The following is a 26105-nucleotide window of genomic DNA, read 5'->3' as shown; positions in this document are numbered from 1 at the left end:
TGCCAGGCCCATTATCTCTGAGAGACAGAGAGGGACTTCTTATTTATTATTGTTATGTCGTCTCGCGTGGAAACACAATGGCATTTATATGGGGAAAGAAGCGAACGAGAGGCCTTATTTTCATGCTCGCGGTTTTGGAGTGTTATGACTACAAATTCGAACAAGGCGGAAACGGCTGGCAGAGGATACAATGACTTGTTTGTTATGCAAATCCCCCCTGCTTTCATCCCTCCCAAAAATAAACAAACGCAAACAGATGACAATTTGCAGAGGGGCTCAGCTGAGTAAGGCCGACAGTTTGGCTGTTGACAGGTTCTCGCTGTCTGCAGTGTCATTGCTATTAAGAGTTTGAGTAAACAGGCTCGGGACCAGGACCTGGGAGCAATGAAACATAAGTGGGGTGAAGAGGTTTGGGGAACTGAATTCCCTCACTCAATGCCGGTTTCTCATTTTCTTCCCTCCCCTTTGTACTTTGCAGGTGAACGGGATGTGTGGACACACTCCTCAGCGGGCCTCTCGCTCCGTCGGATCTCCTCCTCCCCAGCCTCCTGCTGTCTCTGCAGCCCGTAACGCACAGCCCTCATCCTCAGACTCTGATGAGACTTTGGCTGGCCTCCGCAGGTGAGGAAATAAGGCACTGTAATCCAGACTAAGACTCTTCCAGCTGATGAAGCAGCACTCACGTCCCTGACCGTTGTTATATTGTCCCTGACACTGTGGGCAGGTTTCTTCCTGTTTCCTTGAGACACTCTTTCTCTACTCGAGTTTTTTTAACACCCCTGATGCAGTAACAGGCTTAAATGAACAGTGTAATGATGCCCAGCGGGGCCACCGGCCTTGGCAGCACAATGGCCAGATTAATGTCAATTAGGGATAGAGACACTGCTTATTCTAGCCTCTTTTGCTCTCTCCTTCTCTAGGGGCATCTCATCGACTTGCTTTCACTGTTAAATTTCCCTCTCTTATACTATCTCTGCCTCTTCTTTGTCTGTCTTTCTTTGTTTCATTCCTTCTTTCTCTATGGGAAGAATTCTGCTCTTGTCCCTGCAGATAAATGCGAGTTATATTCAGGAGTTTTGTTCTTTGTTCACTCTCTGTTGAACATTTTCCCTTCCTTTACCTACTTCAGGGAGTTCATATCCAACCTGAGGGGCTTCAGCTCCTTCTACAGTGGTCTCGGGGAGGCGTTGTGCAGCCGTGAGCCTGCTCCAGCGAACCACTCCCTCTGCTGGAATGGGCAGGAGATGACAGACAGGTAAATCAGTGTTTCATTTGCCTGAATTCACAGCTACAAAACACGCTGCGAGCCCTACATACACCCCCAGACGAGTCCGCCCTCTAGCACACCCTGCAGCCTGCAGGAAGTGTCTGCTCAGGTTTATTGGCTTTCTAAATGATCGGTTACACAAATAGTCTGCTCTGATTCCTGAATTCCCAATACTCCAGCAGCACATCTAGGAGAGTGTAGGTGAGTTGAAGGGTAAGTTTGCCCAGAGCTGATGAGCTTCACATGAGGGCCCCCCCTATCCCACTGAGCGTGAGTGTAAATCTTGACTTTGGCTCTATGGGATGTTATTAATGTCAGGCGCGCTGTCACCTTCTTCTCGCTTAGTTAATTGCGGTTTCGATCGTTCTCTCCTCCTTTATCCAACATCTCCTGTGCACCCTGCAGAACCTCATTTGGTTTTCGCAATATTTCACTTCACCCCTGTCCTTTGGCTGTACACATCATAACTTCTTCCTTTCTGCGCGCGCCGTCAGCCCACCCCAATTTCAATTTGGCTTAGATAGTTACAGATATCATCCATTTTCATTTTTGCCTTGTAAATTGTGTGTAGAGTTTAATCAATGCAGAGGCACAAATTTCAGATGAGATGTGCTGCAGGTTAATGTTTTACCTCTTGTTCCCGTGGAGGCGTGTGAATAAATTTTGTGCTTTCTCAAACTGCTGAAAAGAGTCTGTCACAAAGATAGAAAAGAACCTCAATCCGAGGAGGAGACATCGGCTTTGCGAGGGGGCAGAGCTGTCCTGAGGGGATGATTACAAGCTGGACCAAACTGCGATAGGAAGGTGCAGGGAGGCAGGAAAGGAGACGAAATGATGGAGAGATTAGAATGTCCCGAGGCAAGCAATTCTCCATGTCACCTGTGAGGGCAAATGCCTGCAAATTCACTCCGGATACATTTTCACTCCGAGATTTGTTCTGGATCATCTTCCATTATCCTCCCAGATAGGACCTTCTCCAGAGACAAATGTGGCATTCATTCTCGTATTGTCTCATGCAGATACATTTAGATTGGGTGGTTGGAGGGGGATAAGCGCTGGAGGGGTTGGGTACTGAATGTCGCCGATACATGAGGAGTGATCTTTGTAGCTAAATGTGGCGCTTTTTTTTTATCAGGCGTATTTACCATCCCACCTGGAGCCAAGATCAGAGGAGCAACACTTTTCACCACATCAAAGAGCAGTACGCCGATAACTTTGATAAAAGATGTGACGCTGTGTCGGCTCAAAACATTGCATTTCCATTCCTCTTTTGGATTTAATGACAGTGTAAACTCATGTGCGTGTGATAGCTGATAGAAGATAAGATGCTGTGCCAACGGTGAACATTTCATTTAGGGACTGTACAAAGCTTAATGGATGTCAGAAAAGGAGGAGGATATAGTTATTTTTACATTTGTAGGATAGTCTGACTTTTTGGGAAAGCAGGGGAGGATCTTTTTTTTTCTTGTCCTAAATTTTTGTTTTGTTTTTTGCCAGCCTTATTTTGCAATATATTTATTAGTTACATAAATAGTTGCCACATGCAAAAGACATCTTTTCTGTCTTTGTATTAGGGATTTACTGTGTACATTTATTTATTTTATCTATTTATGTATTTTTCACTTGCGCCTTGTTAACCATGTTAACTGTTATTAGCCTGTACTTGGGCACAACTGTGCTTTGAGCTAAATGCTTATGTCAGCATGCTAACATGCTCACGTTGACAATGCTAACATGCTGATGCAAAGCAGATGTAATGCTTTCTATGTCAATTAAGCTAGTTGACCATGTTAACATGCACTAAACACAAAATACACCTGCGGCTGATGGGAATTTCATGGGTTTTGCAGTTCTAATCCAAAATACTGGACAAATTGACCTTGTGATGGTATTAGAGGAAAAACAGTTCATCTTCAGGGGAACATGAATGTCATGAATGCACTGTGAATGTCTGGACAATACCAATCCATCCGATAGTTGCTGAGATAATTCATTCAAGAAAATTTTTTTACAAAGTGAAGCATCAAGTTCAGCCCACCTCACCACACCAATAATTTGTATTAACCAGTCCGTTAAAGCTCTGTTAGCAGTATCATCTAAATTCAATTCTCTTTTTGCTGAACATGACATGACATGCTGCCAGAGGACGTATTAACAGTAAGAGCCACACTGTTTACGCACCACGTCCCTAAACTTCTGACCCTGTGTGTATGCTAGGGACTGGGGGTGTGATCCATCAGTTGGTGTGAAAAGCATCAGACTCCATTATGTGTTCTTTCAACACCTGGACCCTTCCTGTTGTTTATTCTCTCATTCAGACTGGACCTAATAGCATGGTAATTGGTGTTAGATTAGATTATGTTATCACTGGAGCTAACTGATCTGCTCAGAAAACAGTAACACAGAAACGATCGAATAACAAACTGAGAGCTGACTACTGAGACTATCAGCAGTGAAAAAAGGTTTTAATGGCGATACATGTCAAATTATGTCTCGGTAAAATTATCAGGCATCTATCACGTGAAACACGAACCTGCCTCGGCTCCTTATCCTCACTCAAAATCTCTCTCCCCTAATCCTCCTTCCTCGACCCATATTTCCTCTGTTCCTCTCTTTAATAGATCACACATCTCTTTCCATTATTAATGCGATAATTAGCAGCGGAGAGGGACCGTGAGATCATGGCTAATAAGAAGAATAAATAACTGGGGAGATGTAATTTGAGTTTAATGAAAAGTCTGACTTAGGGGAGAGCGAAAGACTGATGAATGGAGATGGCAGGTGAAAGGTGTGTATGTGTGCACGTGTGTTCAAGGTGTGTGTGGGTGCTCAGGGCTGTGTCACAGGGATGAGAATAGAGCATGACCTCATGCTTTTTACACACACACACACACACACACACACACACACACACACACACACACATTTTTCAACACCCTTTTCCCTCTTTCTAACCTTTTCTATGAAAATCATTTTTCACCACTCCGGCCCATTTGTCCTTCATCTTTCCAACATTTGCGGAAATATAGCAGATGACATTTACGCCTCAGTGTGACCTCTGCCCTCACCACCACTCATGTCACTGTGGTGCCCGGGGAAGATATGTTGTCAATCCTGGCAATACTTCTTCCAAACATACTTGCTTAATGCAAACGCAGAAGTGGTTAGTCTCCTCCTCAGAGCTGTGAGGGTGTGGTGGGAAGGGGTTAATTACTGGCACTGCCTGAAAGTGAAGAAACACCTGCAGGAAGGTCTTGACATGAAAGACAACAACTGGAGAGAAATCTAACTTTCAGACTCGCCAGCTCCTCCTCTCAGTAACATACACAGATGTCAACAGAGCTGCGTTTCCTCAGTTACACACAGAGGCATGTAAGCGCCTGCCTGTAGGCTGCTCAGACCTAAATATACCCTAGGTACTAAAGCAGGACAAAAGTACATCTCTGCTAATGTCCTCTCATTAACACCAGATATGATTAAAAAGCCACTAATTGCCCTTTTTTAATGTGCATGAAATTAATCACCAGCCAGACTTTGCATAATAGTTAAACTCCTTTGAGGATGTTGTCGCCTGCTGGTAAAACTCATAATTGTAAAACATGTAGCAGCTTCTCTGTGCTGATTGAAAACAGAAGTCTGTTGTTAAATTTTGTTTATAATTTCTACAGCAATAATAGTTCTTCATTGTCTTGACTAAGGTGAATGCCTAAACATTTTGAGCATAGTCAAATGAATTAGTTCTTTCTGCACAGGGGAAGGATGCAGTCTCAATACTTATACTATCTTTAAAATTATAAAAAATGTTAATCCCTGTTTAACTGTATAGACGTAACGTCTCCAGTGAGGAAAAGGTAAATCCTTTGGTTAGTGTTGAATTACAGATTAACTTTCCAGCTCTGCAGATTGGCTCCTAAACTAAGAACCAGAGGTGCTGTCATTCATCTTATCAACACTAGGTGGTGATAAATGCCTTGTTTGGAGTGACGGAGCGTTGATCAGTTCATTATGTCCTCCGCTCACACTGAGCTTTTTCAGTCAGTGAAACTGTTTTAAAACGATTCAACAACAAAGGAACTGACTCATGTTTTTTTATTTTTTTCTTCCTGTCCTGTCAGGTTTCCTGGGCCCGGCCTGAAGCGACTGCACTCCGGCTCTGAGTCCAAGAGCAACAAGCCCCCTGAGCCAATCATCAACCAGATCATAGACAAACTCAAACACATCAACCAGGTGAGCTGTGTGAGTGTGTTTCTCATGGTGTGTGTACTTTGTACATTAACCATTTTGTTCCTGTGAGTTCATGTGTTTAACTGAGTCTTTTAAGGTAAGTTGAAACACTTCAAATAAGCAGTTTGTCTGTGCGCACAAATTGCCCTCTCCTCTGTGGAGGTGTAAGGGTTTACCTACCTATTAGTTCTACTTCTTGGTTCACAATTGGACATTGATTTCCAATTTGCTTCAGGTCTCACTCTACAGCTCCTGTGGGGGGGCGGTCAGCACAGGACAAGTGAAGACGTGAAATGAGGATGCTTTGTGCTGTAATGCACCTTTCTCTCTCATATATGAGAGAAACTCTGCTGGGAACTTCTGTTCAAGGTGATGTCAAAACGTTGCCCTTTTTAAACAGCAAAGTACTCTTGACAGGGAAGCTGTGAACAGACTTCTATTCTCATCTGCACTGCTCCAAAATTACAGACGACAAAAAGAAACCTCTCTTATTAGACAAATCCACCAATGTTCTGACCAGACAAGGGCGCATTTTCTGAGGGTGATAGGCTTTGTTGTTACGGACGGACTTATGTCGTCCATCCACAGTAAGCCCCAGCTGTTGTCAAGGCCAAAGCCCTTTTTTTTTTTGCCATCACCATGGAAACCACCTTTTTGGAGTGGGCAGGCTGAGAGCAGAGATGCTTGCATGGAGGCTCAAAGTCAGCCTCGGTTGGTAGATGTATCAGCTCACAGATCTTTCTGTATTTCCTGGTTCCTGGTGGTTGCACTTGTAGCTGTCAAGATTTCCGTTGACCACCTAACTGCCCCCCCACCCCAAATACACACTCATATAAACACACACACGCACAGTCTTCTAGCAGCAAAGTGCCTTTGCCTGAGGTTCGTCTTCGTGCGGGAGCTTCTGAGTGCTGCAGGCCTGTCTCAGTGGATTACAAACCTTCTCTCCTGTATAAACAACCTGGGAGATCTAAAGCGCAACGGTGGACCTTCCTCCAGCCCCCCTCTGACAACCAGAGACCTTCAAGAAAAAATACATAGGGTTGTGGGTTGAGACGCTGTAATTTTCTCACTTACTTTTGCTGTATTACCTCATGCACACCAGTCCTGCTGTAAGCAAGAAGAGCAGAATTGTTGTGTTTTTTTGCCTCCTTCCACATGGAAGATTGTTTGATTGTGTGTTTCTTGTCCCCTCACACTTCTGTTTAGCAACGCTGTACAAAATTGTTGCCAATAAGAATGATGGCCAGAACTACAAAAAGTTGTAGCAAACCAAAATCATCCTTTAATCTTAAAAACACAGGATATGTACACACACACTCTCTAATGTAATAAGCCTTTCAAAACTTCCTGCTCTGACAGGGACAGACATCTTTACCCACATGATTACAAGCGGAGCTGCTGTAGTGCAGACTGTTTGCCATGTGGATCAGGTTCCTGACAGGCTTTGGATGAGATTTTGCAAGAAAATGCAGGTTGGTGAAATGACTGAGCTCTTTGTGTTACAGATGTTCAGGCAATCCCTTAGAAACACGAACAGTCAAATCAGATAAATACTCAAAAATACTCTCAGTAATACTCATTTGTACTAATGACATGGTATACATGTGGACAGTTATGAGATTTTGAGTCTGTTTACTTAAATGCCTTATATTTATGCAGATTGGCTATTCACATGGGAGCTTTTAATCCCATATCTGATGACCATACAGCAGAGTCAAGCACATTTCTGCTTGAACTCCAACTTCCCTTAAGATCTCGACTTCAATGGGTTGGATTAACATCTGACAAAAGACTGGCTGCGCTTGATTGCATATTTCATGTGCAGTAAAACTGTTTATGACTCATAGCCATGCCTTTTTTTTTTTAAATTCTGCAGAAATCAGATTAGACTAATATTTTCACTTCAAATCATCACTATAGCGGGGCGCACAAAATAACAGGAACGCCTTACAATATGATGCAATATAATACAATAGTCCTGCAATAAAATCCACCCTTTGTGAAGTTTACAGTATCATATTTTTGTTGCCAGAGTGCTCACTGAAGTTTATGGTAACTTTTGAGGCCTTAATTTATGGTGTTTATGTATCATTTTTCATTATATTGTAAGCTGTTCCCAGTATGTTGTCTAACCATTTGTGTATCTATTTTTGAAGTTTGCAAACATGTTACAAACTAATTTAATGTTTGGGGCTATGGTTGTGTCTGAAACATAGGCTGTTTACTTTATTGTGCACCACATTTACTGTCTCCCATTTTATTTGAGTGTCCGATTTCTGAATGTGTGAATGTATCCTATTAACTCTACAGCTGTCGTTGTTGACACACAATGTTGATGATAAGTATCTCACCACGGAGTAAACTGCCGAGTGTCTGTCATAGAGAGGGAGTGATTTTGGACACAGCCTAAGAGTTTACAGCTATGCTAGTGGATCTGTGAGGCCGTTCTTAGGCACAGTGTTGCTTTAAATGCAAACAGAAATGACAATACTAATATGCTGATTTTAACAGGTGTAAAGTTTACCATGCATCTTAGATTAACACCTTAGCGTGCTAGGGTTCAGAGATAATTAGCTAATTATCTCTGAATGAAAATTTGGACCTGCTGGTGGTGCTAGACAAAAATTGAAGGAATCACTAAAGGAATCACATGCCATGGGGACCATTAATGTCTTCACCAAATCTCATGACAATCCATCTAAAACCTGTTAAGATATTTCAACACCGATATTGCCATTCATAGAATTCTTTCATGTAAAAAACATATCTGCCAGTAGAGAAGGCTGATGTGACACATCACCAAAGAGACAGAACTTAAACTTGTTTTATAATCCTGCTAAATGTTTATTGACTACACAGAGTATTTCACAGTCGTAGCTGCTCTGAGCCGGCAGGTTGTAAACAACCTCTGAAGGCACCGGAGAAAGTGATGTTGTTTAGTTAAAAGCAGTTTTACAAGGTCTCCGCCTCCCTGCCAGCTGAAAGAGCACCAGCTCCGAATGTTGCGGGGCTAAAAGCAAATGGACTAATTAACCATCTGATATGAGAGAATAGGCCACAACTCACAGATAATTACTTTCATCTGCCCAGTTTATATGCAGAGTGGATGAGGACAGGCCAACAGTGAGATAGTATGTGTAATGTTCCTGGAAGTCAACAAGCAGAGTGCCATGCTGATTACAAACTGCAGCATTTCAGTCTCATGATGTGGCCTGTGTGCTGTACAGTATGTTCAGAGCTGTGGGCTGAAGAATGTATAGATTATTTCCTTTTATATGCATTCAGCTCTACATTCAGGACACGGGTCGCTCACATACCGGTCTTAACAAGTCCTATAAGGCTCTTTTATCCTGCACACATTTTCCATTTGAATGAACATTATTCTCCTTTTGGCTGAAACAGTGAACACAATCAGTGGTTCTTCCAGCTTATACTGACCCACTTTCAAACCACGAATCAGTCCCAGCCCTCAGAATGTGAGACTGTGTCATAAAATATAGGGGCTACACTCTCCAACTGTGAGGGGAACATGGGACCCCTCCAAACAATCCACTTCCTTCCAACTTTAATCCCCCTGATGTTTTATTTCTCCACTCCTAAGTGCTCCGTGACGATGGCCCTGTGAAATGCAACTATGCGGCGGAAATGTGTCATTTCTCACGTTGTCAGTGTTGATCAGAGTATCAGCTCATACACAGACAGTGTGGCAGGGAGACCCTGTGCCTTTGTGCGGCTAAACTAAACACCAAAAGAAAAAAAAAAAAAAAAAAAAATCTAAGAGCCGGTCACCTCAGCTTATAAAACAACGTTTTCTCACGCCTAAAGCAGCTGATGTCATGACTGAGCCGTGGCCAAGTTTAAAATGAACTGTGGACTACAAATGGATGAAGAGAAATGGCTTTCTCCTTCGGTTATTGCTTCTTGACTTGGAATCTTTAAACAGTGCAGGACTGTGAGGAGCCGTGGACATTTTTACATGTGCATGCTCACACTGCGTGGCAAATTCCTGTGTGAGGTCCTGTCTGTGTGTTGTGCCTTGTATATGCAGCACGTTAAAGCTGATAAAGACGTAGTGTACTTGGACATACTCTCCTCGGCGGTGACGTCAAGTCGATGATATTCTGCGATGCCAGTCTGACAAGTCTCGCTGTTTCCTTAATGAGAACTTTGCTGTAGCTGTGACTCTGCATTAACACTTTCGTTTTGTGAAAACTGTCCAAGTGAGCTGACATATCTGGAGTCAGCGCTCTTAAATTAGAACATATCATTTTGATGATGTGTTCTTGTTCTGGAGAGATGAGTTTGTTTTTCTGAACATCTGTTTAACTTCCCAGAGTATCAGGTTTCTCCTCTGAACAACTAATCTCACAGGAGATGGTTGAGCTAGTGGCAAAATAGACCAATTATGTGATTGGTCTTTGATTACAGAGCGTTTCCCACTCATTTGTCAGATGAGTTTGCCATTTGGAGGGTCAGACCCCCTGGGATTATTCTGACAGCCTCTTCTTGGCTGTGTGACTCACTTTGGAGAGATACATTTTGAATACCATGGATATGAAAGACATCTTTGTTCAAGATTATTATGAATGCCTTTTGGCAAAAACACAATAACACAAAAAATGCAATTATTTCATCTTAGGCCATTAAAATTGTTCTGTCGTTTAAAGAATAGCAATCATCTTCGTATTGCGTGCCAAAGCTTTTATTTTTTTTTAGCACCTTTTTCTAATTATTTAGCGTTTACTTCCAACACTCTTTATCTCTCCCAGTTTAATGCCTTTCTTTCCATCTCCCCAGCTGTGCTGAGTTGTGTGTGACAGACTCCAGTTCTGTAGCCCTTCCCTCCTCCAGGCCCCCAGCCCACCCCCACCCCTCTCCTAAACCCCTAGATCCCCTCCCTCTCCTCCCGGCTTCCCAGCCTAATTGAAGCCAGAACCTGGGAAAATCCTGCAGGTAGGACAGGAATCCAAGGTGGAAAATAAACCAGATCCCGAGTGCCACAAATTCCATCACGCAGTCTCACTTCCTCCGAGCCACCAGAGCCTGGGCAGCGTGCGCTCAACACTTTGTGCATGTTTGCACAGAATACGCTCTTTAATATATAACTCTCACACACACACACACGCTCTTAAACATGGACAGTTTTTACTGTGCACACTTGCAGCAATAAATCCTGTACACACATAGTTAGGAATATGGCTACAGCAGATACATATCCAGCTCATGTACAACAGTAACATATACGGATACAAGCGGCTGTGAAATAAAGCAACGCTTCAAATGAGAGATAGGAATAAATACGGTGTAATGTGCATTATAATTACAGTAGAGATAATATGGAAGCTGCTTCATGACAAGTCCAGCATGCGGTGGCCTTTTCCTACAGGGTGTGCTTACAATCAGACTAATAGACACCATGGGTGTCAGACTAGGCGTGCTGTTTTGTAAACTTACACTTGCTAACCTAACCATTATGCTCACTCCAGTCAAAGAGGCTGACTTCTGTTTGATGTTATTTACTGAGGGTTTTTGAAGCGTTATTTAATACACCCCCCCAGGGCCTTCGTCCTCTAGCTCTCCTCGTTTTTATGTGTGTGAAGTACAACTGCTCTGGAAGTAAAGGAGGAAAGAGGGCTGTGCCGCTATATTTGTGAGCGGGGATAAGCCATGAGGGTTCTTTAAATGAAGTGTGACACCTGGTGTAAACCTCTGAGGAGCTGCGGGGCATTTGTGCAGGCAGAGTCGGTATCCCTGTTAGAGCACCACACACGCATGTTATCCCTTTGTTTTCCGGAGACTTCTGACTTTGTGGTAAGTTCAGGATTTGAGGAGTTATGAGGAGTTATGGTTCCTTAACTTTAGGAATCCAACTACCAGATACCACCCCCCACCTCCACACATACACACACTCGCACTCACACACCCCTCTCCCACCCTGGCTTTCTCCCCTGCTGGCTGGGAGGTCAGACAGAGCATGTGAGGGCCCTTTTCCTCCCAATTAGTCTGCCTGCTAATGAGGCCCAACCATCCCTTCTACCACTGCCACCCATTCCTTCTTACCTCCATACCTCCACCTCTCCCTCCCTCCTTGTCCCCTCCTCATCCGTCCCCCCACCATCAACCCTGAGGCCCGAGTCGGGGTCACCTCCCTCTACCCACACCGCCCCTTTGCTCCCACACCACTACCACCCCACTGGGTGTAATTATCACGCAGCCGGCTTATAAAAACCCTGCTGCACAAGCCAAGCACCCGGCTCGCTAACCAGGAAACACAGCACATGCAGTTTTCACCTGTACTTGTGTTTCTTGAGGGTTTTTAATTCTGTCAGGCTGAAGTTTATTTGCTGATTCTTTTCTTTTTGTTGAACTGTCAGACAGCAGAGACACGAACAGCTGAGTCTTCCTGCTGCTGTCTCTGAGCTGATCCACACATCCTGGGCTTGTTGTCACTGGGCACAGTCGCATGTTGCTTTGTAACAGACCCCCCCCCCCCTCACCAAAAAAAAAAAAGAGGTCAGGGGTCACACTTCCTGTTTCCTGTCTCTGCTAGGTCATCAGAGGGTCTCCCTGTGAGGGTCAGAGACCTCCTCTGTTCCTCCTCTGCCTTTTGTTTGGAGTGGCGGTGCTCTGGGGGGCACAGCAGCATTGAGGCTCCTCTCAGGACCTGTCAAAGTGTTAGCACTCCCTAACTTTATCATTCTCTCACATCTCGCCAGCCCCCCCACACCTTTGTAGTATGTGGTGGTTCTTTTCCTCTCTTTCTCTTTTTTTCTTTTACTTCTCCCTCTTTGCCCCCACCTTGCTAGTTTCTAGCACTCTCTGCATCTCTGTTATCTATGAGCTAAGCTGGCCAGTTGCAGAGCAGCTGGTTGTGTAGCCCTACAGCCTGCTGAAACAAGCACAGGCCGCTCCAGCTTCTATTATCCACTTACCCAACCGAACGTCCTTAGGCTCCCACTAGGTGTGATCATGGGACAACGCAGTGATGGTCTGCTGATGTCGAAATGGAGGGTTTCTTAGCAACACATGACTCTGGGAACCATGGCAATAACATGTAAAACAGAAGAGCAGCAGACAAAAAGAGATTGTCTGAGAGGCGTAATCAGATTTAGCAACCAGCGGCCTGTGCAGGAATGGGACTTTTTAAACTATTAAACCCCATGCAGACAATCAGGCACATTCACAGACATAAGTCAAGATTTTCATTTGGTTAGCCTCAAAAAAAAAAAAAGATTGAAAATTGTTGTCATACCAGATATATTTAATACTAGGAGGAGTTAACCCTCGCCGCCTGGATCTAAACTGAGAATGTCTGAATAAACAGAGAAGACACTGTTTTATTCTTCCATAAGATGAACTGGCAGCAATTTATTTAATGTTCTGTCTTAAACGTATGTGGAAGGCTTAAGAGTTTTCATTAGCTTTTAAAGATTATCAACCATAGGAACAAAGTCTCTGCCAACAACATACATTTAAGTTTCAGTCCAAACTAGAGAATCTGGAAATAGCCTTATGGGCTTAGTCAGAAAGGTGGAGTTGACACACACCCAGTTTAACGGAGGACTGGAGAGCTACTTTTTCCCTTTGTATGTTCTGTTCCAACTGGAATTAACATCAGGAAATTAATCTTGTCTGCATTAACTGTCTGAAGCTGGGCTCCCGTTGCGTGACATGCTCAGCCGTGGACAGATAGAGGAGGACTAGAGGGGGAGAGAAAAAAAAGCAGAGAGAAGAATGAGAAAGCATTGGTCCCCCTCCTCTTTACATTTCATATTCAATAAAAGTTGAGTAATGAGTCGGGGAGAGCGGGTGGGACTGCAGGGCAGGCTGTGTCGTCGGAAACGCTGCTCTGTCTGTCAGCGTGCTGAGGAGCTTTCAATGACTCACTCTGTGGAAAGTGCCTCCTGTCATTCCTCTGTCTGTCTCCCATGGTGTCTCTCATGGTGTCTCTCATTCATTCCCACTCTCTTGCCTCTTCTCTTGGCTCTCTCTCATCCACACATCACGCCTGCTAACCTGATACAAGTGCAGCGGCTCAGAGTACATCTTGGGATTAGGTGTAAGGAAAGTCCATTTCCTTCATTTATCGAGAAAAATCGTCTGTGCTGAAAAGTCATGTGTTTGATTTTTCTAACAGTGAACTGGGCATCAGCTTCAACTCTGCTTTAAAAATATTCAGCACTATTTGCTGCACAGTACAGTTTTGGTTTTACAAGAGCTTTGAGATAAATAAGAGCCACAGTGTTCATTTTTTAATCACATCTCTGAATGCACATTATTTTGCTTGATACGCAAAACTATAAAAACACTTTGTAGAATTGTGAGCCATTTTTTCATCACTATGAAAATTAAAGGTTAAGTCTGGTTTATAAGAACTTGGATCTTGTTTTCCTAGCTTTAGCCACCACTCCTATGGTTTTTAACAGTGTACTTACCAAGTTAAGTGTTGAGATGTGGAAACTCAGGAACATTTCTAAAAATAAGTCAGACATTCAAACCTCCAGGTTTAGCAACTTTGGAAGGGAAAAGTCAGTAAATTTGATACTCAAACATCCATAGCAGTTCATGGACTGCCGGTGTTTTATTTATTTATTTATTATCTTGTTTTGCTTTTATTATTATTATTATTACTAATACAAATATTTTGTACGTTCAGTTTCATATCCACATAGAGATAATTAAGTAATCTGGCTGGCTTGAAAACAGCCTACCCGATTGGCTAAACTCTTGTTTTCAGATCTCAGCAATTGGTAAAACTAGCAAAACTAATTGTAATTGCTGACATGTTAACAAAGAGTTTCCTGTTTACACATCCAGCAGACACTGGGCAACTTTAGCACTCTTGTGTCTGATGAATTTAAGTTCAATATCCACTCTCTTCTTATGTGTGGTTTGGTAACTTTGTATATGTGGTGTATGGAGCTGGGCAGGTAGTTTTTAGAGCATATTTTGTTGCTGAAAAAAAACAAACTGCCTGCTGTGGCTGAAGATTCTTGAGAACAGTGACAGGGAACCAAAAGCTGAAGTTCGGAGAACCAAAACAAGCTCTGTAGAGCTGAGGGGAACTACAGACCTGAGGGGAACTACAGAGTCTGGGAATAATTCTCTGTAGGTTCATCGCTACGAGTTACACCTTCCGTAATACACATAGTCTTTTGATCTATTGTTAATACAAACATTTTCATTAGAGCAGCTTTAAGGCAGTATATGCTTGAAAGCCTAAAAATCAGGTCAGCAGTTTTCATCACTATGCTGAACTAAAAACAGTATGTGATTGCAGCGTGCATTTTAAGCTTTCAGCTCACGGCAATTATAGAAACTGTCAACATTAGACGGCAAAACCATGGCTTTTGTTATGAGGAGATGGTAAGCAGTAGTCTGTTTGGGAACTTAAGCTGTAAGTTCTGTAGATTAGATTTGTAGACAAGATGTGTTGAGGCATTGATAGAAACATTCAGAGCAGCAGATTCCGTCTGGGCCGAGTCATGAGCAGCTTGTGCAGACAAGTCCTGTGCATGAAGATGAGGACATAACACAGGGCCTGATCCCAATCACACACACTGACAAGAAGCCCCTTTTTTTTTCTTTGCACTTTCTGTCTTCGTTACTCATCCTCTCCCTGTTTCACTCCCAGCATTACTTATTCACTTCAACAGTTCCTACATTTATGTTAGGATTTGACATTTTCTTAGCTTATCTATGATTTATGGTCCAGGATCTCACGTAGAGGACCACAGCTGATGATCAGTGAGGCCAGGCTGATTTCTGTCACTGCAGGACAACCAGTGGCTGGGCTCTGGGGCTCAGTTGCAGCTGTCGTGTCGAACAGTGACCCTGTGTGGAGTTCATGTCATGTGTGGGAGGCAGTGACAGACTTGCGGTTTCTGTGTCTCTGTCTGGGCTGGCCTGCACTGAGCAATCTGCCACATGTTTGGGCTTTGTGTGCAGCCTTTGAGCCCATGTTTCCTTGGTGTGACTTGTGCTTTTGTGTTATGGGGAGGTGAACCCTGTGGCCTGCGGGATGCCTATAGCTGCGCTGATTACATGTTCTGTGTGTCCAGCTGTCTGTCCAAGCCAGCTCCCGATGCAACTCTCAAAACACATATGAGAGAGAAGGAACGAGTGAGAGCGCCAGATTTCTTCTCTTAATGGAAAACATGTTGAGCATTTCTCCGAAAAAAAAACTTTTTTATTTGTTTCCTCTCTGCTTCCTTTTGCTTTGGGTTTTTTTTTTTAATTGAAGAAGATTCCAGCCTAGAGCGACTTGAGGTTTCTCCCTCTTGTGGTAAATCTGGAGGCTCTTGCCGGATCACACTGTGGCTGAGCCATGCCAAAAGCGCAGCGTCACTTTCGACACAAACATACATCCCACCCCTCCCTGCCACCGCAGCTGTGGCAGAGGCAGCCAGCCAGCGGGCAGAAGCCACAGCACCCTGCCACAGAGGCTCAGAGTGAGGTACTGCCCTGCCAACCCCCTATGGAGAAGGGCACGACTCGCTGCTATGGCTCATTTAGGCCACTGCTATAATTCTATAGCCAGGACCTTTTTTTTTTTTTTATTTCCCAAAAATACTTCTTTTTTTTCCATCTGCTGTTCATCTGATGCTATTTATAGCTGGCATGTTCTTGATCCTGTTCCCCTCACATGTGTGTGTCTGAAACTGGATTTGAAGTTCAAAATGTAAAACTCTTTTTAGCTTGGTTGGTTTGTCGGTCAGTCCTCTGCTTTGGCTCTGAGTGAAATATCTTAACAACCATCACCTGGATTGTCATGGAATTTTGTACAGACATTCATGGTTCCCAGAGGATAAATCCTGCTGACTTTGAGCATTACTGTGAGTTTGTTGTTTTGTCCTTTTACTGAAATGTCTGGAAAACTACTTGATCGATTGCCATGAAATTGGATACAAATATTCTGGATTCCCAGAGAATTGATCCAAATTACACTGGTGAACCCCTGATGGTTCTTGTAGCTCCACCATAATGTCATGACATTTGTTTCTTCTAACATCAGTGCACAGTGAATCAGAGGACAGCCTTTCTGTTTATGTGTTGAAGAGAACTGGTGTGTACGCTAGCAGGTGGTGAGTTACACATGGCAGCGTTCACACAGACTGAGCTCTAAACAGGGGCAGGACAGTTTTTCCTCTCATACCTTTTTTTAGGTTTTGTTCTAAAATACCCTGAACCACATCTTCCTCTCCCTGCTTTACAAGTGTTTGTTTGCCTTTTAATTGCTCTGCGAGGCGCCCCTCCCCTCCCAAAGTCCTCCTGAGTTGCCAGGATACAGAACATGAGAAGGAATTTCAGGACCTCAGTAAATCTGCGGAGGACTCGGGCAAATGCAGGCAAACACGGTTGTGTCTTTAACAAAATGGTGCAGTATATTAAAGCGCCATTTACCACAGGGAGAGTTTGTGTAATGGAGATAACAGGGTGTTTTAATGTGACACCCGAGGGCTCTGCTCTGTCAACAGGTGGCGCTTTGGTAGGCGGCCTCAAACAGAAGTGAAACGTTCCTATGGATCAGTCGTCCTGTGTGCCAGTTACTGTTTGTCCATCCCTCAGTCGGAGTGACCAGGGTTTTCGAAATGCTGTGGTCATCGTCCGTGTATGGCCTCAATGTTGGGAAATGAATAGAGGTTTGTTAGGCAGCCATGCTGGGAACAAGGTTATGTGTGTTCCCTCTCTAAACTTTAGAGTTTATGTCACTTGTAAAACCCAGATTGACTGGTTTGTATATGCAGGCGGAGAGAACAGGGTTGTTTATCCTCTGACTGACGTAATTCTGTGATTAGCTCTGGGTTTTTATACCTCCGCTTTCTGTCTCACATAAACACACACACACACACACACACACAGTCTGATCCCGGGCAGACATCGCAGCTGACCTGAGACAGAGCCCATATGAACTCAATTTTCTCCCATAGACAAAAACAACCAAAAAAACAACAACAAAAAAAATGCATGCTGACGTATGCAGATAGGAAGGAAATCAATAAAAAAACAAACAAGAGGGAGGCAGAGTGGTGAGATGAAAGGAGGCTCGGAGGGCAGGCGGCTGGAATTTAGCACATCTGTTACCTTGGCAGGGCTCTCAATCATGTGTGATGCTGTGGAGGCTGAAAGATGGTCAGGGAGCAGCCGTGTAGGTTGTCTCTAACATAGCTCACATGTTTTTGACCCGTGGATACAAGACAGGATCTGTTTTTTTTTTTTTTTTTTTTTTGTTGTTGTTGTTTCTTTTTCATCCATGCGTTGTTCTAAAGCTACACAACAACAAAAAAAAGTTACTGAAAACTATTTCCCCTCCTTTTATTTTTGGTCAAGAGGAATTCAAAGATTTTTAATGAAATTGCTTCATGGCTCTTTGACATTTTTTTATTATTTATGAGTTGATTAGTTTACCACAGTTCTCAATAAACACTTGTGGTATGTGTTGCACAACATATTATGAGCTTCTGTAAATCACTTGGGAAAATATTGTGGAGTAGAAAAACAACTGCTTTTACCAGAGGCCAAACTGAATTAAGAGTCTGTGGCAAATGATATGATATTCTGTTAAACATTCACCACCTCAGCTTGTTTTAGAGCTTGTGTTGCATGTTTCTGGAATTCTTTGTATTGTTATCTGGTTCTTTACTCTTGATTTATCTGTTGCCTGATTTTGCTTTGTTTCATCTCTAACTTCTTATGCTGCCGTCTTGGCCAGGTCTCCCTGACAAAAGAGGAAAAAGTCAGAATATTACAAACATAAACACAGGTTTTTTTTTCGTCTTTCGTCCAGCTTTCTCATTTTAGATCTTGGGACCTTGATGTCCACTGTTATGTGGTATTATTGTATCCTTGTTGCCCTGAGACAACCACTCAAGACAATGATGTTTGCCAGTAACAACACAATCAAACCAGTCTGCTTACCCCACTGTTTCTTTTTCTACCAGGAAATTACATGGAGCCACAGCCACAGCCCTTTGAATGAATCACGTTTGGACAAAAATAACAAAACTGGCACCGATAACAAAACAGTTTTCCTGCCTGGTGATTATAATTAGAGTTTGGTAAATACCATCACTTTTAGATCTCCCTGAGTTTTTGTCTGGAATTCCCCTCATACTGTTATAATCATATAGTAGACACTCAGATCAAGAGACAACCCTTATTTATTTTCACAGCTCTGTTAAACAATTAATGCACACAGGCACGTTCAGGCTACAGGATGATTCATGAAGAGGTTGAGTGCATTTTAATGTCATTACCTTTAACCACTTCCTGTTTGTGCCCTACAGTTACTGCGGCTTGTTACTCTATCTGAGAAACGCTGGAGAGCCCAGTCACGTGGCGGTGGAGTGGATGGGTGGAGCGATGAGGGGGAAGAGGGATTCGAGAGCGGCGACTGCGACGATGAAGACGAGTGCACCGGCGTATCAGGACTGGGGCCGACCCCGAGGCACAAACGGTTGCGCATCTTTGCAGGTTAGACTCACATATTTAAACTGGATCTCAAAATCCACTTTTAAGTGCAGCATATGTGGTTTCAAATGAGGTACTGCATCCACACTGATAACTTCAAATTACCTTAAATTGCTTTTATGAGATGAGCTGTGAAAAAATGTTGGGCACAAGCTATTAAGTTGTTTACATTTAAGCCTGCTAACCAAATTGGAGCGATTTACTTTAAAACTGGTCAGTGCGTAAATAGATTTGGCTTCTTCTGCAGTGAGTCAGAGCAATCACAGTCCAATCACAGGCAGTGGGGAAAGCAGAGAGGTGTTTACATGACTACTGTACATGTTGACACCACTGTGACACTATGCCGCAGGAGACGTGAGACTTCCTCAGGTAGCCGCCTCACCTCGACCTCTTGACCTCCCCGCCGGCAAACCCATGAAAAATGTCAGACGTGCTCTCTGAAGCCAAACAAAGAACAAATGAAGCTACAAACTGTTGGAAGAAAAGAAACCAAACAGAAAAAAAGGGAGAAAACAGACAGGGAGCAGGAACAAGGGGGTTTGATACGCAGACACAAAGCCAGCGCAGCTGAGCAAACACTGCAGTGGGAGTAGTCCTCCTGTCGGGGGTGTTGTGGCAGAGATTTGGGTTCGTCGGGCAGGGAGCGAGAGCAGGAACCTGGGGTTAACACAGGAATCCTGCAGGGCCATCACTTCCAGCAGGCTGGGCCGTGAGAGTCTGATGCCCTCTGTTACACGCTCCTGTTAGCCTGACTGTTCAGTTCTGCTTCGATACACAGAGTCGTTACTCTGTCTCCTCTGGTTTACAGGCTGCTGAAGGTCGACGCAGTGGGAAATTAAAATTCCCTTTATAGTCTCGGACTCCATCTCAATCTCAGTACCTCTTTTCTCTTCTCTTTTCTGTGAATCAGCAGGTTAAATGTTTGGGCTTTGTGTGCGTGTGTCTTCAGGCACATATACGCCTGCTCTTACATGAGCCACTAATGTTTGCAGACCTTGGAGAGTCCCTGCTTATTGGCAGGTACACAGATAGCTGCTGATAGCCTGTAATGACCCAGCAAAACGCTGACCTAGCACGGCCTCTCAGCCCATTTTGGTCAAACAGGGGACTGGAGTTCAAAGGTCAACCTTCAGAGTGCAAGGCCTAATGGGCTGCCTGTCTGTGCTCTGCTGCTCCGAGATGGACGAGTCAGATCTGCTTTCATAAAGCCTGGAGCGGAGTGATGGTGTAGCGCGCGCACACACACACACACACGCACACACGTACACATGTACACACAGAGTTGGGGAAAGGTGACAGAAGCCACAACAACGAGGTGCAGACAGGACAGAGGCAGGACTTAGACCCTCACACAGTCCAGCTGCCAGCCTGCTGACTGCACAGAGGATGTTCCCAAACGTGCGTAATGATTGATCTGTCCTCGCTCATTCTCTACACAGATTCCATAACCTTATGATCACTAATGCTACTCACACACCACACACACACAGATGGACACACTTCCCCTCCCGACCCCACGCCGCACATTCCCCAGAGCATTCCAGGCCAGGAGAGCTATTCCAGGAGAGAGACCCCCACCACACACACACACACACACACACACACGCACACACACACACACACACACAGACTAACCACCCCCACCTCTCTACCGCCAGACTAACAGCCAGGCACTGGACTGGGTACAGCTTTCACACCAGAGAGAATCTTTATCGTGACCTCTCCGTTGATGTGTTTTGTTTTTGTTTTTGATATATGAGTGGCTTTAATTATATTTAATTATTTGAGGCTGCAGTTGTTTTATTTTAGTGGTGGGAGATCTGTAGTCCTCCAGTATCTGGCTTGTAGGCCACCATCACACCAGCTATAATCAATTAGAACATGTGATAGGATAAAAGGGATAGGATGGTTTGTCATCAGTGAAGTCACTTGCTGCACGATATGCACACTGTTTAAATGAAGCCCATGTACAGGATAATTATGGAATAGTGTTAGATGATAAAATGAAGGGGGACGATAACACAAGTAGAGAAAAGCCATAGGTTGGGTTCATCTGTCTGTGTGGTTTCTTTTTTTTAAATCCTATAATCTGTGATGTTGTATGACTGTCTCCTGCTCATGATGAGGGCTCACCTGTGCTTCTGTGCTTTCATGCGCACCTGGCCTCAGACTGTGCAGCCTCTGTGGGAAGCTAAGATAGCGCCACCATCTCCTCACAGACCTGCTCACAGATTTCTCTCAAAGCCTCTCCTCGTTCACTCGCCTTCACATTTTTTTTTCTCCTGCTGTCACTTTGCTTAGATTTGCGCTGCAATGTTTTCAGACTACAGTCTCACAAAAGCGCAGACAAATACAGAGTAAATTACTGTATAAAGTCTTAAAATATAGCTTCCCCTCGAGAAACTGAAAACCTGCCAGAAAGGTGTATCATTTGTTTCCAGCTGAGTTTCAGCTCTTGTAGCTTTGGAAAATAAATGGCAACATGGTAGATCACTGCGCTGACCTCAAGGTAATGTTCAAGTTAGTTGTTGAAACAAAACGATGCACATTGAAAAAAAGGTGGAATTAATCCACAGAAATGTCTGTTTCTAAAACAGGATTTGACCACTCCATTCTAAACCACTTGCAAAGATGGCTATTTGAGAGTCTAACAGCTCACTGCTAGACTAAATAATGTGTTAAAATGGGTTTTTGATGCTGTTTGGAAACATTCAGCCGTCTGAAAGCCAGCAGTCGGTGGGCTCTGTCACAGCCCAGCAGCTCAGAGCTCTGCCTCGTGTGTTTTCATGCTGAGCAGGATGGGCCTTTGCTGTGCGCTGTACCTCGCCGTGCTCAGGAGGAGCCGTGTGAATAGACCTGTTGTTATGTTCCTGTGCTCAGACATTCGGTCACTGTAAGCGCTCCGGAGGAAAGCTGTTCTCTTTTCTAAGCTCGTGAGTATTTTATCATTGCCAGGGGTTAGCAAAATACAAAGTAGAAGCATTCCTGTAATGTGAAACATGCAGCTTATGATGAGAGGCAGGGCTGGGCTCACCTTTCAGGTCTGCTGCAAATTTTGCGGCTGGAACAAAGGGGCGAGTAAAAGAAAGAAGAAGGTGATGAAAGAATGCGGGGAAAGAACAGAAAGAGACAAAAACACCTTTGATAACTCTAAAGGTAGATACACTGGGAAACCTAAACATTCTTTACTCTGTATGTGGGTCGAATTAACAGCCGTACGTGCTGCCAATACAAGAACCAGGTATGTTAATTAACTCCAGCTGTGACCCCTGACCCCCAGCACCTGATAGGTGAGTCACACGGCGCCGGTCCTCCACAGTAGTGTTTGCCACATGTCTTCATCAAAGTTGCCATAATCCAGACACTGCTGACATTAGCTCCGGCTTCTCTAGGTACGTCTGCCATGTATGCTATTTCCTCTTTGTTTAAGCTCCATATAGTTTCATAGAGCTGATTGTCTGAGCTACTGCGCTCATGAATGTGCTCCCAGTTAAAGAAAGAGTTGTCCACATGTGGTTGCCAGGTAGAGGGGCCTGCGTGCCACAGATTAGCGTGAGACTGAAGGAGAGTGGCCCAGACATTGCAGATGTGTGAGGATGAGTGCAGGTGTTTGGACAGAGGAAGAATCTGGGTGCCCACATGGTCCGAGTGTTCTATGGTTTTCAACAGCAAGCAGAGCTGAATGATACCGACACACAGAAACGTGCAGACCTATGCAGAGTATCACTGTTTGAGGGCCTACCGCCATCAGGACATCGTATATCAGAACATATTAAAAGAAAGGAACACTGAATCCATTTTTCATCTGAACTGCTTACAGATCTGCTGTGTCGCTATCAGAGAAGCAGAGTCGAGTCACATGATTTGGACTCTAGTCATAGTTGTGCTGTTAACTTGGAACTTGACTTGAAACATTTAAGACATTTTATTTTTAGCCATGGAAGCAGCGAGGCTCTGGGGATGGCAGTGTCTAGGGACTCCTTGAAAATGATAGATGTGAAAGGGTTTATCTTGATGTAATAAATGTGACTGATGTCTGTTGGTCGACCACTTTGAAGTAAAACATCAATAAATATCAACACTCCCCAGAAGCCTGCTAAGATGCTAAAATATGATGGTGAACATAGTAAGAAATTTACCTGCTAAACATCAGTGTATAAGTGTTGTTGATGCTGATATTAGCGTTAAAAGCACCGCTGTGAAGAACAGTCTCACAGAGACACCAGCGTGGCTGTAGTCCCACAGTCTTTTTATTGAATGCCAGCTGAAATTACAAAGCAGAAACATTGCAATCAAAACTCTTTTAAATATCTCCAACGCTGAAAAGCTTTGGTTGTGATAACATACCGATTTCTGCAACCAATCTGATGTTTTGCTGCGAAACAGCATAATTATGATTTATTTTTTTTCCAGAGAAATAAAAGAGATACAGATAAAAGGACAGATGTTGTTGCTCAGTTTAAGGCAATCTGCAGCCTCACTGAAGATAAAAAAAATCTAATTCCAAAAAGACATTTGGAAAAACTACCTGCTGTTCTCATCCTTGGCTGACAAACTAATCGTTCTTTATCCAAATGAAATCTGTTTATGTTTTAGATGATTAATGGTGAACATAAAGTAATGACTGTTTTCCAAAATGAATTTGTAATATTTCTGGCAAAGTCTTTGAATTGAAGAAAACGTAACAACCACGGGGTAGAGGAGGTGTTGAAAGGGTGGGTGGGTGGTGTTGGTTGGTGGTGGAAGGGCTGATAATGTGTAACACACTGGAAGTGTTCTGACCCAATGTTCTCTGCCTCTGTCCCTCCTTTAGCTTATAAACAACCTCTTTAAATTCAGCCAATCCTCCTCCTTCCCCACCTCCACCACGCCCCTCACAAAAATAATGAAGCTTGCCACCATCTGTGTAAACAGGCTTGGCCAGTAAGAGCTGCAGCCTCTCACTCTCGTTCTTACTGGAGCCAGCCACAGGGCCCCGTGTGTCGCTGGTTCTGGGGCTGAATGTGGTGGCAGTGGAGGAGAAGATGGGAAAGGGAAGGGAAAAGAGGGAGGAGAGCAACAGGGGGATGAAGTTACCCTCTTATTGGACCCTTGTTGGTCTTCCGCCATGGAGCTTTCTCAAATCAATCCAGGGATAAAACCCTTAAGATTAGCCAGAAGGCAGGAAGAAGAGCCCTGGTTTTAATTTCTGTGGATACAAGCGCACAGAGCCGACTGGGTTCCCATCATCTACATGAGGGGGGCCCACCAGCGTTTGATTCATTTTGTAGGCCTATGCATTTTTCAGTGTTTGTGTGTGCCTCTCGGAAAAGCGTTTGTTTGCTCAAGAGCTTTATTTACATTCACAGGCACTTTTTGGACGCACTAAATTGATTCCAGGCCCGTTCCTGGGTCGTGTCCATCAGCTCAGCCACAGTCCACAAACACTCTGCACACAGCGGGACCATTCTCGAGGCCCATTGCTCTGCTGCTTGCCGCCACAGTGACACACAGCAGCCATTTTGTGGGAATGTCTTAAAAGCCTGGTTGAGGGTTTGGGTGGTTTGCATTTTACATGTTAACTCTCTACTCTCACCTGCACCCGCTAAATTCTCCTTCTATCCGTCTTTTCTCTCCCCGCGGCCTGCTCTCGCTCTGTTTTTCCAGCCCATTCTTGAAAGTAACTCAACAATGCAGGAGTCCTGCTGTCGATAGACGCTGAGCTGCTGGAGGAAACCACAGGCTAACCACTAAAAAGGGCTGAGATAGATAGGGAAACTGCTCGACAGGAGCTCTGTGTGTACAGTCAGGCTGGCCAAATTGTCACTCTTGGCTGTATTTCTTCTCTGCCTCTCCATGACAGGAATGTAGGGAGAACTCTGCTTGTTTGTTGGCAGGGACATTTGCACAACAAACACACGTCTCTTACTGCCAGCTACATTTCCTTCACAGGACTGACTGCTGGACCCAGGAGGAGAATGTAAACAGATCTGTCTGGGATGTCAGTTTCTCTCATTATTAGAAGATAAAGATAGTATCCGAAGAATGTGGTCCTGGTCAGGACCAGGATGTCCCCCAGACCAAACTCAAACATTGACCCACCGGTCATCAGCTCAGCTCCGTTCACGACCACTCCTGCCTCTCTCTCCCCCCTGATAAGAACCGCCATTGTCCAGTCTTTTCAGAAACACCCTTAACAGGCGCTCCCCGCCAACCTCTGACCCTCTGTCAGCACCGACCTCCGAGCTGCCGAGGTTCACAGGCCTTCTCTGTACACAGCAGAGCTCCCCACCCTGAATGAGCCCCTTGCCCTCAGCACAGAATCAACTCTTTGTACGTTTGATTTGTTATGGTTTTTACCTCTCTCACTCGCGCGCACACTTTCCACCCTCACAGCGCCGGCACTATGAGGAATTCAAGGTTAAAATTTATGTCTCTGTTTCGAGCTTTTATTTCTCTTCGAGCTCCTTCTCTTTCTCTTTTCTACGATCATATTAGCTGTTACTGGAAAATGGAGGCTATAAATACATGGGAGTATATTTGATTTGGACAGCATAGGGAAAGGCCAGTTGCTGGTCATCCCCTCACAGACACCACCTCCCTTCACTGACCATGCTAATTAATAGGTGTTGACTTGTGTTTGTCCCACAAAGCCACAGTTTGGAAAGCTTCTTGGAGGGTTGGTTTCCCCCTCTTGACAACTGGGTGTATTGCTTTCTTATCAGAGAAAATCCACACATTCAAGACTCAGTTTGGAGTTTTAGTTTTTCAGATTTAGACTCACCCACCTATGTGTCTCTTTTCCTTTTTGCTGAACTTCATTTTGTCTCCTATCCTTATTTTCATCACTTCTGTTCCTTTCCTTTTAAACTTTTTAAAACTACATTGTCTCTGTTCATGTCTTCAGTCCTCTTTGGCATCACGTCTCCGTGTCTTACTCTCTTGCCCTCCGTGTGGGAGGGTCCCTCAGCCTAGAATAACAGTGAGTGTTATGGAGGTTGGGAGGCCAGAGCAGCTCAGAGACCGGTGCTGTTGCTAAGGCCCGGGGCAGGGCCTCCTCTGGGCGTCCCGTTTGTCTTGGCCCAACATTCCCAACCTCTCCGAGCGCCCCTGCGGTCAGCCTGTGGGTGTGGAGGCAGACGGTCACATTCCCGCCAGCCCA

The 26105-nt window shown here is 44.3% G+C and overlaps 1 protein-coding gene across 1 annotated transcript in view; it reads left to right on the top strand.

Moving 5' to 3' along the window:
- The window catches only part of gpc3 (glypican 3), a 92641-nt gene that overhangs the window by 59708 nt on the left and 6828 nt on the right, over positions 1-26105 (top strand). Inside the window, exons 4-7 of the mRNA XM_041048350.1 lie at positions 479-621; positions 1130-1255; positions 5383-5494; positions 18781-18967. Coding sequence (XP_040904284.1) covers positions 479-621; positions 1130-1255; positions 5383-5494; positions 18781-18967 — 568 coding nt within the window. The remainder of the gene's footprint in view (positions 1-478; positions 622-1129; positions 1256-5382; positions 5495-18780; positions 18968-26105) is intronic.

This window comes from Toxotes jaculatrix, chromosome 10 (assembly GCF_017976425.1).
Source record: "Toxotes jaculatrix isolate fToxJac2 chromosome 10, fToxJac2.pri, whole genome shotgun sequence".
Taxonomy (NCBI): Eukaryota; Metazoa; Chordata; class Actinopteri; family Toxotidae; genus Toxotes; species Toxotes jaculatrix.
This window is presented reverse-complemented; position numbering and strand designations above follow the sequence as displayed.